This window comes from Mercenaria mercenaria, chromosome 5, assembly GCF_021730395.1.
Source record: "Mercenaria mercenaria strain notata chromosome 5, MADL_Memer_1, whole genome shotgun sequence".
NCBI lineage: Eukaryota > Metazoa > Mollusca > Bivalvia > Venerida > Veneridae > Mercenaria > Mercenaria mercenaria.
Genome location: NC_069365.1, coordinates 55,222,835 through 55,236,722, shown reverse-complemented (window position 1 = coordinate 55,236,722; position 13,888 = coordinate 55,222,835). Strand labels below are relative to the sequence as shown.

At 37.1% G+C, this 13,888-nt stretch overlaps 1 protein-coding gene across 1 annotated transcript in view; it reads right to left on the bottom strand.

Moving 5' to 3' along the window:
- LOC128557063 (uncharacterized) overlaps positions 1–13,888 on the bottom strand; it is a 47,705-nt gene that overhangs the window by 11,532 nt on the left and 22,285 nt on the right. Inside the window, exons 2-3 of the mRNA XM_053543633.1 lie at positions 11,191–11,392; positions 3,207–3,337 (exon numbers count right to left, since the gene is read on the bottom strand). Of these exons, the coding sequence (XP_053399608.1) occupies positions 3,207–3,337; positions 11,191–11,392 (333 nt within the window). The remainder of the gene's footprint in view (positions 1–3,206; positions 3,338–11,190; positions 11,393–13,888) is intronic.

Here is a 13,888-nt window from a genome sequence, read left to right as displayed (position 1 = left end):
AAGATTCCTCTATATACATATAGGGGAAAGAGACCACACCCCTGGCAGCCATGTTTTTGACGAATCGGAATAATTTGAACAATCTTGGTAGATGATCATACATGGACCATTTGTGTGAATTCATTTTATATTCGGGCCAGCAGTTTCATACAAGAAGATTTTTGAAGTTTCCAGTTGTGCTCAGGTGAGGTAAAAAGATGTCTACAATATCATTTCTTGTTTTACATTTGTGTTTAAAAGATATATGATTATTTCAACAATCTGAACAATAAGGCAAGTTTTAGAAAAGCATAGCTTCAAAATCTATTTAAATCCAATCTATCTTTGTGGGGATACATGGACTTCGAAGAATCAGGTTTAAAATCTAAAATCATAAAAAAATAGTGACTAACTAGAAGATGCTTTTGTAGAAAAGCACATGTCTCCACCAATGCATAGTCGTATAGGCAAGAAGTCAATAGGGGACAGGAGCAAAAGTCAAAGAGACACTGATGGTTGGCTGCAATGGAATCATCTACTTGGCATGTCCAATCATCCCACTAAGTTTCAACATTCTGGCCTAGTGGTTCTCAAGTTATGAACTGAAAACGGTTTTCCATGTTCAGGCCTTTGTGACCTTGACCTTTGATAGAGTGACCCCAAAATCAGTAGGTGTCATCTACTCTGCATGTCCAATCATCCTAAGTTTCAATATTCTGGGTCAAGTGGTTCTCAAGTTATTGATTGAAAAGAGTTTTCTATGTTCAGCCCCCTGTGACCTTGACCTTTGATGTAGTGACCCCGAAAACAATAAGGGTCATCTACTCTGTAAGTCCTATCAACCTATGAAATTTGAAGGTTCTAGGTCAAATGGTTCTCAAGTTATTGACTAGAATGGATTTCCATGTTCTGTCCGCTGCGACCTTGACCTTTAATTGAGTGACCCCAAAAACAATAGGGATCACCTACTCTGTAAGTCCTATCATCCTATGAAGTTTCAACATCCTGGATCAAGTGGTTCTCAAGATACTGACCGGAAAAGGATTTCCATGTTCTGTTAGCTGCGACCTTGACCTTTAATAGAGTGTCCCAAAAATCAATACCGGTCATCTACCCTGCATGTCCAATCATCCTATGAAGTTTCAACATTCTGGGTCAAGTGGTTCTCAAGTCACAGACTGGAAATGGTTTTCCATGTTTAGGCCCCTGTGACCTTGACCTTTAACAGAGTGACCCTAAAATCAATAGGGGTCATCTACTCTGCATGACCAATCATCCTATGAAGTTTCAACATTCTGCGTCAAGTGGTTCTCTAAGTTATTGATCGGAAATGGTTTTCCATGTTCAAGCTCGTGACCTTGACCTTTATTAGAGTGACCTCAAAATCGATAGGGGTCATCTACTCTGCATGACCAATCATCCTATGAAGTTTCAACATTCTGGGTCAAGTGGTTCTCAAGTTATTGATCGAAAATGGTTTTCAATGTTCAGGCCCCTGTGACCTTGACCTTTGATGGAGTGACCCAAAAAATAATAGGGGTCGTCTACCATAAGTCCTGCCACCCTATGAATTTTGAAGGTTCTAGGTCAAATGGTTCTCCAGTTATTGATCGGAAATGAAGTGTGACAGATGGATGGACGGACGGACGGACAGGGCAAAAACAATATGTCTCCCCCAGTGGGGGGAGACATAATTCTTAATGAATTACAGCTTAAACAGCAGCATGTCAATACAAGCAATCAGCTATTTACATGAAACAGAAGCCTCGACTATTTGAATATATATCCAAGTTTATGGACCTTAATACTTACCTTAGCCTTTAGCCTGCTGGTGGCAAGTGATTCTGCCTTTGAGACCAGTGCAGACAAAGATCAGCCTGCACATCTGTGCAGGCTGATCATGGTCTGCACTGTTCGCTATTCAGTCAGTAAATTTTCAGTGAACAGCCCTTCCAATAATCAATGATACTGCTCAAATTAAATGATGGACCAATCCATTTTAGAAATTTAGCAGGGTAAAAGGTTAGTCAGGTACATAAACTTAGATATTTGCTTCCTTCTCATAAAATTAACTGTTTATTTTCCTTTACAGACCATCTACCCACCTGTATCACCTTGTACAGAACATAACATAACTTACTAGACAATAACCAAAGTGTAACATAATACATTTTCTTTTCCACATGAACAATTTAAACACTAATATCAAATTCTAAATACATAAAGACTTTTGTTTGCCTCTGCAGTTCCCATGAAAATTATACAGATATAAATACCTGCATCGTAAAAAAAATGTACAGTTTTATATGCTGGGTCTTTGTGGTTTTCAAATAGTGTGACATTTCAGTCAAAATTATTGCTTAACTTATTGATTTTCTACCTTAAAGACGCACCACAAAATAACTGTATTCTCTTGTATTTCCATGATGGTAATTATACATGCTTTGCATAAGAAAATGAGAAATAACAAATATCTAGTTACAAACTGACAGTGGCATATATAAGGCTTTGACTATGTGTTTAATGTCTAGATATATTACTAAATTAATGTAGTAGTATGCACAGTACTTGTAGTATTAAGGTGAGTTTAGACAACACTTTGTTTCTACAGTGTAAGATAGTTATTATTCTTTGTTTATAAAACTATACTCAAAAGAGAATGACTGAATAAGTCTGCAGATGAAGTTGTGAAAACACATTAATTCAGGGAGGGCCTAAATTGTCCACCTGTCATCTTGTAGAATAGCTGTATTATACCAGTATTATCAGAATTATTTGCACGAATTTCATGTGGGAGGAAAAGTAGGTCACTAGGTCGTGGTGGGTCTTTAAACTTAGATCCTCAGGGCAAAAACAAGTCAAAACCTTTCAAACATGACACTTTTTTTTGCCTTGTTTGCTATACAGATGTAATTAGGATTTGTTACAGTTTTTCAAACTTCCATTAAACAACAGCAGTTATTAACCTTATATATGTTCCCAGATTCTGTTCCAGTCCTGATTTCCTCTCAACATCCAAACATGAATCAAAAGTGGAGGATCACTAATTTCAGATGAAATTTCCTCTCTCAAACCACCACAGACAATAATTGCTTTATCCTCAGCCTGGAATCAAACCCACAACCTTTAGATTCAAAGTCTTCTGCTCTTCCTACTGAGCCAGACTGGTGTTGAGATAAGATTTTGAAGTATAAACTAGTGTCAAGTTCTGTAAAATATATACTTACATGGTGGGGCATTACTGTGTATTATCACAGGGGTTTGTCTGCTGCGACAACATCCACAGCAACAACAACAACAAGTACAAATGCCAATCAATATGACCAGACTCACAATGCCACCAACGATCGGCACCCAACTGCAATACAAAAATTAGTATTGAATAAATATAAAACAACACCAACATAAACTTTTTTAGTCTATACCACACCTCAAATTGGTAGCATATATTCTCTTAAATTATTAACTGATCTGTAGAAACTGTTCTGAGCTAACTATACAGATTAAACAATCTAGAAAAGTGCCATTGCCATATGTTACTTGTTGACAATGCAAAAATAAGAAAGCTTTCAATTCAGCTTCATTGTTAAGAAACCAAAACATCTCAGGATGGTGGGAGGGGATGGGGAGATGGGAGTGGGAATGGGCTACTAATGAAACTGTGTCAAGAAACACAAGATGCAAGAAATTGAAAGAGTAAAATAAATACTTGATTATGAGAAAAATCCCAAAACCCTCTGGTGCAAAATTTCCGATTCTCTATACCATTCCTAAAAAGTTTCATGACTTATAAGTAAAATACATCTGAAATATGTGTAACACAAACTTTTAGTATACATTTTGTATTTATGCATATTTTTGAAGCCGAGGGCCATAACTCTGGTCCTGCTGACTGGAATCCAAACAAAACTAGAGCTGCTTTTGAGAAATCGCATGTCTCCTACAACTGCCTTATCATCTAAATAGTAAGTCAGTCTCTATATACTGTTTACTCACTACAAATATATCTTTGAAGAGTAAAAAGGCTGATATTGGGTAATTCAAGGGCCATAATTCTGAAGTGCCTCGGGTGATTTGGCTAGTTATAATGAACTTGGTCGAGGAGTAATGGTCAAAAACATTTGGTTCAAGTTTGGTGAAGATCCGATGAGAACTGTTCGATTTACAGTGCAGACAAGAGTAACAAGAGCTGTCAGTGGACAGCGCGCTCGACTATTCTCAGTGTTTGATAGTATAATATAAGCTATGAGTAAAACTATAACATTACAATAAGCATATTCTAAGTTGAAAAGGGGCCATAATTCAGTCTAAATGCTTGATAGAGTTGCCTTCTCCTTTTTACAGACTGGGGTCATGACGGTAAACAAGTATGCAAAATATGAAAGCAATATCTCAATGGACTTTAAAAATATTTGGGGTGGTATGCAAACTTTAACATTTATTCTAAGTCAAAAAGGGGCTATAATTCAGGCAAAATGTTTGATAGAGTTGCCTCCTCCTTTTTACAGACTGGGGTCATGATGGTTATCAAGTATGCAAAATATCAAAGCAATATCTCAATGGACTTTGAAAATATTTGGGGTGGTACGCAAACTTTAACATTTATTCTAAGTCGAAAAGGGGCCATAATTCAGTCAAAATGCTTGATAGAGTTGCCTCCTCCTTTTTACAGACTGGGGTCATGATGGTAAACAAGTATGCAAAGTATCATAGCAATATCTCAATGGACTTTGAAAATATTTGGGGTGGTACGCAAACTTTAACATTTGTGTGACGCTCACGCCGACGCCGGGGCGAGTAGGATAGCTCCCCTATTCTTCGATTAGTCGAGCTAAAAAGGCCAATTTTTGGTAATTCAAGGGCCATAATTCCGAAATGCCTGGGACCATTTGGCTAGTTAACGATCTTGGCCGAGGACTTACGGTCAAACACATTTTGTTCAAGTTTGGTGAAGATCGGATGAGAAATGTTTGACTTAGAGTGCGGACTAGCTTTGTGACAGACAGAGACAGACAGACAGACAGACAGGAGTAAATCAATATGTCTCCCACACCACTGTGTGGTGGGAGACATAACTCCAGGTACACATCTTTGACATGCTATATAAAATTTCCTTACTTCTTAAGATATGTACGACACTATTTTTTTAGGCCCTTTTTACAGACAGAGACAGACAGGAGTAAATCAATATGTCTCCCACACCACTGTGTGGTGGGAGACATAACTCCAGGTACACATCTTTGACATGCTATATAAAATTTCCTTACTTCTTAAGATATGTACGACACTATTTTAGGCCCTTTTAAGCTTTTTTTTTATGCCACCATGCCAAGTTTGAAGTTAATATCTTGAATGATTACTGAGTTATGCTCTGGATAAGAAATATGACTGATGGACGGACGTGCACGCGCCATCACATAAGATGTCCATTTCTTCAGAATGGGCATATAACAAGAGGACCATGATGGTCCTGAATCGCTCACCTGTCCCCACATGACCCAGTTTTGAACTGAGTATGACGTCGTTTTTTCTATTATTTGACATAGTGACCTAGTTTTTGAGCTCATGTGACCCAGTTTTGAACTTGACCTAGATATCATCAAGATAAAAATTCTGACCAATTTTCATGAAGATCCATTGAAAAATATGGCCTCTAGAGAGGTCACCAGGTTTTTCTATTATTTGACCTAATGACCTAGTTTTTGAAGGCATGTGACCCAGTTCTGAACTTGAACTAGATATCATCAAGGTGAACATTCTCAACAATTTTCATGAAGATCTCATGAAAAATATGGCCTCTAGAGAGGTCACAAGTTTTTTCTATTTTTAGACTAGTCCTACTGACCTAGTTTTTGACCGCACGCGACCCGGTTTCGAACTTGAACTAGATATCATCAAGATGAACATTCTGACCAATTTTCATGAAGATCCATTGAAAAATATGGCCTCTAGGGAGGTCAAAAGGTTCTTCTATTTTTAGACCTACTGACCTAGTTTTTGACAGCAGTTCACCCAGTTTCGACCTTGACCTAGATATCATCAAGATTGACATTCAGACCAACTTTCATACATATCCCATGAAAAATATCACCTCTAGAGAGGTCACAAGGATTTTTTTTTTTTTATTATTTGACCTACAGACCTAGTTTTTGACCCAGTTTCGAACTTGACCTAGATATCATCAAGGTGAACATTCTGACCAATTTTCATGAAGATCCATTGAAAAGTATGGCCTCTAGAGAGGTCACAAGGTTTTTCTATTTTTAGACCTACTGACCTAGTTTTTGACTGCAGTTGACCCGGTTTCGAACTTGACCTAGATATCATCAAGATGAACATTCAGACCAACTTTCATACAGATCCCATGAAAAATATGGCCTCTAGAGAGGTCACAAGGTTTTTTATTATTTGACCTACTGACCTAGTTTTTGTCGGCACGTGACACAGTTTCAAACTTGACCTAGATATCATCAAGGTGAACATTCTGACCAACTTTCATAAAGATCCCATGAAAAATGTGACCTCTAGAGTTTATGCACGCATGAACGATGGACGCCGCGCGATCACAAAAGCTCACCTTGTTACTTTGTGACAGGTGAGCTAAAAATTGCTCATATATTTGAAAGTAAAACAATTCAATTCAAATCAAGATAAACATTCAAGTGAACAAACTCTCAACTTCACATTAGTTCTTATACTGAAAGAAATGTTATCAGAGTCAACATATAACGGCTTAAAGGCACTAACCTGCAGATTGTACAACACAACAAAAAGAGAAACAAGAGCTGTCACAGGAGACAGTGCGCTCGACTATTTCGATGCTGGATAGTGAAACTGGGCACATCTGAGGAAACTAGAGCTGTCACTGGAGTGTTTAATGACTCCAATTGTGGATGAAGATATTGCACAATAGCCTGAGTCTAGTCTGTTAAAAATATCAACTTAAAAGTAATAAGAGAGGTAAAGATAAAATGTATCAAAACACTATATAAGTATATCCTAAGCAAAAAGGGGCATAATTCATTAAATATTGGTGCCAGAGTTATGCACCTTGTGTCATATGGTGTGGGTGATGATGTTGAACTACTATTTTAAGTTTGAATCAAATCCATTCAGTAATAACAGAGACAGAGAGAAATTGCATCAAAACTTTAACCTAAAATTCTAAGTAAAAAGGGGGAATAATTCATAAAAAAATTGGTGCCAGGGTTATGCACCTTGCGTCATATGGTGTGGGTGATGATGTTAAACAACTACATTGTATTTTAAGTTTGAATCAAATCCATTCAGAGACAGAGTGAAAGTGCATCAAAACTTTAACCTAAAATTCTAAGTAAAAAGGGGAAATAATTCATAAACAAGAGTGCCAGAATGTCACAATATACGCCTGTCACAGCAAATTTCTTTACTCTAGCACCTGTATTTGCAGATGTAATTTTAATTTTATGGTTGTTTAGTAATCATTGTAATTCTTTTGTTTTTCTAAGTCCACAAAAAAACTCCTTACCAGGTAGAGATACCTTAAAATACACCTAAAATTAGAAAGTAACAACTATGTTGTACCACAGAAAAGTGGTCTTGGTTTTTCCCTACGGTCAATTATAAAAAAGTTACAATATAAGTTATTTATAGTAACAACTAAGGGAAGTTAATCTTAAAAAAAAAAAAAAAAAAAAAAAAAAAAAAATACAAAAAAAATTGTAAGTCCACACAAAAATCCTTACCAGGTAGAGATTGGTCAAAATACACCTCAAAATTGGATGTAACATGCATGTTGTACTACAGAAAAGTGGTCTCGATTTTTCCCTACGTCTAGTAATGAAAAAGTTAAAATATAAGCTATTTATAGTAACAACAAAGGGAAGTAATTTCAAAGAAGGGAACTGCGCATGACACTTCGTCTCATGATGGTGTATAATTGTGCCAAGTTACATCAAAATCCCTCTATGCATGAAGAAGAAATGCTTCGGACAGTCATTCTTGTATCTGACCTTTGGCCTCTAAGTGTGACCTTGACCTTAGACCTAGGGACCTGGTTCTTGCGCATGACACTCCGTCTTGTGGTGGTGAACATTTGTGCCAAGTTATATCAAAATCCCTCCATGCATGAAGAAGTAATGCTCCGGACAAAGTTTTCATTCTTGTATCCTTTGACCTCTAAGTGTGACCTTGACCTTAGACCTAGGGACCTGGTTCTTGCGCATGACATTCCGTCTCATGATGATGAACAATTGTGCCAACTTTCATCAAAATCCCTCTATGCATGAAGAAGATATGCTCCGGACAAAGTTTTCATTCTTGTATCCTTTGACCTCTAAGTGTGACCTTGACCTTAGACCTAGGGACCTGGTTCTTGCGCATGACACTCCATCTCATGATGATAAACAATTGTGCCAACTTTCATCAAAATCCCTCTATGCATGAAGAAGATATGCTCCGGACAAAGTCATACTTGAATTTGACCTTTGACCTCTAAGTGTGACCTTGACCTTAGACCTAGGGACCTGGTTCTTGCGCATGACACTCCGTCTCATGATGGTGAACAACTGTGCCAAGTTTCATCAAAATCCCTCCATGCATGTAGAAGATATGCTCCGGACAAGGTCTGTGGACGCCGCCCGCCCGCCCGCCAGGGGCGTTCCCATAATACGTCCCGTTTTTCAAACGGTTGTATAACAAGAGCTGTCCGTAAGACAGCCAAGCTCGACTATTCGAAATATTGTCACAGAAGCAGGAAATTATTACCCAAAATGTTAAATATCAAAAGAGTTTTAAGTTCGAAAGGGGACAAAAAATGACCAAAATGCATATCAGAGTTATGGGACTTGATGCTATCAACTAGTTTTATAACCCCGAAGAAACATGTTAAGTTTCAATTCAATATCTGCATTAGTTTTGGGATAGTAACTTGCATGTAAAACTTTAACCAGAATTTTCTAAGTCCAAAAGGGGGCATAATTTGCTCAAAATACATGTTAAGAGTTATGGAACTTGAAACAGAGAGGTTGGTAATTGACCTAGAAAAAGAATAAATAAGTTTCAAAGCTATATGCCTTTTGGTAACAGCTGTATGTACTTGCACGCAAAACTTTAACCAGGATTTCTAAGTCCAAAAGGGGGCATAATTTGCCCAAAATACATGTCAGAGTTATGGGACTTGATTCTATCAACTAGTTTTATAACCCCGAAGACACATGTGAAGTTTCAATTTAATATCTGTAGTAGTTTTGGAGATAGTAACTTGCATGTAAAACTTTAACCAGGATTTTCTAAGTCCAAAAGGGGGCATAATTTGCCCAAAATACATGTCAGAGTTATGGGACTTGACCCAGTGAGGTAGGTAATTGATCTAGAAAAAGAAAAAATAAGTTTCAAATCTATATGCCTTTTAGTAACAGCTGTATGTACTTGCACGCAAAACTTTAACCAGAATTTTCTAAGTCCAAAAGGGGGCATAATTTGGCCAAAATACATGTCAGAGTTATGGGACTTGACCCAGTGAGGTAGGTAATTGATCTAGAAAAAGAAAAAATAAGTTTCAAATCTATATGCCTTTTAGTAATAGCTGTATGTACTTGCACGCAAAACTTTAACCAGAATTTTCTAAGTCCAAAAGGGGGCATAATTTGGCCAAAATAAAGGTCAGAGTTATGGGACTTGGTGCTATCAACTAGTTTTATAACCCTGAAGACACATGTGAAGTTTCAATTCAATATCTGCATTAGTTTTGGAGATAGTAACTTGCATGTAAAACTTTAACCAGAATTTTCTAAGTCCAAAAGGGGGCATAATTTGCTCAAAATACATGTTAGAGTTATGGAACTTGACCCAGTGAGGTTGGTAATTGACCTAGAAAAAGAATAAATAAGTTTCAAAGCTTTATGCCTTTACATGATAGCTGTATGTACTTGCATGCAAAAACTTAACCAAGGTGTGACGCCGACGCCGACGCCAGGGTGAGTAGAATAGCTAGACTATTCTTCGAATAGTCGAGCTAAAAATTGGTCCCAGAGTTATGCACCTTGTGTCATATGATAAGGGTAATGATGTTGAACAATTGTTTAAGTTTGAATCAGATCCATTCAGTAATAACAGAGATAGAGTGAAAGTGCATTAAACTTTAACCTGAAATTCTAAGTAAAAAGGGGAATAATTCATGAAAAATTGTGCCAGAGTTATGCATCTTGTGTCATATGATGCGGGTGATGATGCTGAACAACTATTTTAAATTTGAATCAAATCCATTCAGTAATAACAGAGGTAGAGTGAAAGTGCACCAAAACTTTAACCTGAAATTCTAAGTAAAAAGGGGGAATAATTCATGAAAAAATGGTGCCAGAGTTATGCACCTTGTGTCATATGATGTGGGTGATGATGTTGAACAACTATTTTAAGTTTGAATCAAATCCATTCAGTAATAACAGAGATAGAGTGAAAGTGCATCAAAACTTTAACCTGATATTCTAAGTGAAAAGGGGGGATAATTCATGAAATACGGGTGCCAGTGTTATGGCCCTTATGTCAGATGATGTGGATGATGATGAGGAATAAGTATTCCAAGTTTGAATCAAATCCATCAAGTAATTACAGAGATAAGTTGAAAAAAGAGAAAGTGCACCAAAACTTTAACCAAGGTGGGGACGCGGAAAGACGCCGACGCCGGGGCGAGTAGGATAGCTCTCCTTATACTTCGTATAGTCGAGCTAAAAATGTTCAGATATATCAAAAAATTATTGCTACATTTCTTAAGGTTATGAAACGTAGTTCCTGACAGATTACAGATTATATGATATGGAAACACGTAAGAATTAGTTGTTTTCACTAATTTTTCCATTCAAAATTGAAAATAGTTTGTGACAGAGTAGGTAAACTGCCTTAATAACAAAGCTTTATATTCAAGGACATTTAAGTACATTTTTCTCAGTGGTGTACTGGTCAAGAATGCAAGAAAAATTTGATTGCCGCAGCAAACCAGGGTCGATTCCGCACCTGGGCATGTTATTTTGTCTTGTTTTGGCATTTTTTTAGATAGTTCAGAAATAGAAACTAATGTTCTAATGTTCATAATATGACCAAACTTCAATTTTAAAGAAAGATCATTTTAAGCCAAAATCTGGATGTCAATGCCTTTAAATAACACTTACTGACTTTGCCACTATACAGCTATATGTATATTTTCTTTAAGCTTAATGCTTCAATACTGATACTCACATGTGTTCACTAATCCAGCTTTTGACACAAGCTTCGTTCTCATTTCTTGAGGCAGGAATCTGTCTATTTGGGTCGCTACAGCAATCTTTATACGCCACATTAAAGTTCACACAGCAGTAGTCGGCGCATAGCACAGATTCATGATAGTTACCAGCTACATCTGTATAACTACTACAACAGTCAGCAGCATCTGTCCCTTGACCTGTAAACAGAAAATATTGGTTAATACACCAATTAGTACATTCAAGCATATTAAATGTATGGGGAGGTAACAAAAAAACAAGAGGGCCATGAAAGCCCTGTATCGCTCACCTGACCTATTGACCTAAAGATCATCAAGATAGTTTCATTAAGATATGCTCATAAATGTGGCCTCTAAAGTGTTCACTAACTTTTTCTTTGATTTGACCCGGTGACCTAGGTTTTGACCCCAAATGACCCAGATTCGAACTTGACCTAAAGATCATCAAGATTAACACTCTAACTAAGTTTCATAGAGATACAGTTATAAATGTGGCCTCTATAGTGTTAACAAGCTTTTCCTTTGATTTGACCTGGTGACCTAGTTTTTGGCTCCACCTGACCCAGATTTGAACTTGACTTATAGATCATCAAGATAAACATTCTGACCAAGTTTCATTAAGATATGGTCATAAAAGTGGCCTCTAGAGTGTTAACTAGCTTTTCCTTTGATTTGACCTGGTGACCTAGTTTTTGACCCTACATGACCCAGATTTAAACTGGACTTTGGGATCATCATGATTAACATTCTGACCAAGGTTGATGAAGATATAGTCATAAATGTGGCCTCTACAGTGTTAACAAGCTTTTCCATTGATTTGATCCGGTGACCTAGTTTTTGGCCCCAGATGACCCAATATCAAACTCATCCAAGATTTTATTCAGGGTAACATTCTGACCAAGTTTCATTAAGATTGGGTCAAAATTGTGACCTCTAGAGTGTTAACAAGCTTTTCCTTTGATTGACCCGTTGACCCCAGATGATCCAATATCAAACTCATCCAAGATTTTATTGAGGGCAACATTCTGGCCAAGTTTCATTAAGATTGAGCCAAAATTGTGACCTCTAGAGTGTTAACAAGCTTTTCCTTTGATACGACCTGGTGACCTAGTTTTTGACCCCAGATGACCCAATATCAAACTCGTCCAAGATTTTATTGAGGGTAACATTCTGACCAAGTTTCATTAAGATTGGGGTCAAAATTGTGACCTCAGAGTGTTAACAGTCAAATTGTTGACGACGGACACGGGACGATCATAAAAGCTCACTTTGAGCACTTTATGTGTGCTCAAGTGAGCTAAAAAAAGAATGGGGGGGTGGGGGGAGGGTACCAACTTGACCTTCATTTTTATCTGTAGATCATGGGAAAGGGGGCAGCAGCTCTTAGACTCTTAAGACTCTATTTCTCCAAACTGCTCACTTAAGACTTTTTGTCCATGATATTGCTCTTTCTCTATATTGCTCCCTTAGATTATTCCTCCATACTGCTCACTTAGACTCTTATTTCTCAACATTGCTCTCTTACACTCTTACTGCTTTATTAAGACTCTTTATTCACTGTATGGTAACTACAACGGTAGGCTTGTTTGGTTTAGTCCAATATGGCCGCTCAAATAAAACAAGAGCACCGCCTTGCGGGTGCTGACGCTCATCTGATTTTTTTTTTGTATAATAGAAATATTGTCCTACCCATGATTTTCTAAGTCTAAAAAGGGCCATCATTCTTGCAAAAAGCAGGATGGAGTTATGTTTCTTGATTTATAGTGTCAGCTTATGATGGTGAAAAACTGTTGCAAGTTTTAAAGCAATAGCTTTGATAGTTTATGAGAAAAGTTGACTTAAACATAATACTCAACCAAGAAAATGATTTTCTAAGTCCAAAAGGGGCAATAATTATTGCAAAAAGCAGGATGGAGTTATGTTGCTTGCTGTACAGGGTCAGCTTATGATGGTGAACAAGTGTTGCAAGTTTCAAAGCAATTGCTTTGATAGTTTAAGAGAAAAAATTGACCTAAACATAAAACTTAACCAAGAAATCTGATATTTTCTAAGTCCAAAAGGGGCCATAAATCTTGCAAAAAGCAGGATGGAGTTATGTTTCTTGCTGTACAGGGTCAGCTTATGATGGTGAAAAACTGTTGCAAGTTTTAAAGCAATAGCTTTGATAGTTTAGGAGAAAAGCTGACCTAAACATAAAACTTAACCAAGAAAACTGATTTTCTAAGTCCAAAAGGGGCAATAATTCTTGCAAAAAGCAGGATGGAGTTATGTTTCTTGATGTACTGGGTCTGCTTATGATGGTGAACAAGTATTCCAAGTTTCAAAGCAATAGCTTTGATAGTTTAGGAGAAAAATTGACCTAAACATAAAACTTAACAAAGAAATCTGATATTTTCTAAGTCCAAAAGGGGCCATAAATCCTGCAAAAAGCAGATTGGAGTTATGTTTCTTGCTATACAGGGTCAGCTTATGATGGTGAACAAGTATTCCAAGTTTCAAAGCAATAGCTTTGATAGTTTAGGAGAAAAGTTGACCTAAACATAAAACTTAACCAGGCAACGCCGACGCCGACAACCGCTCAAGTGATGACAATAACTCATCATTTTTTTTCAAAAAATCCGATGAGCTTAAAAAACAATGGAACTTCATGTAAGTTCTTGAAGATATTTACTACGC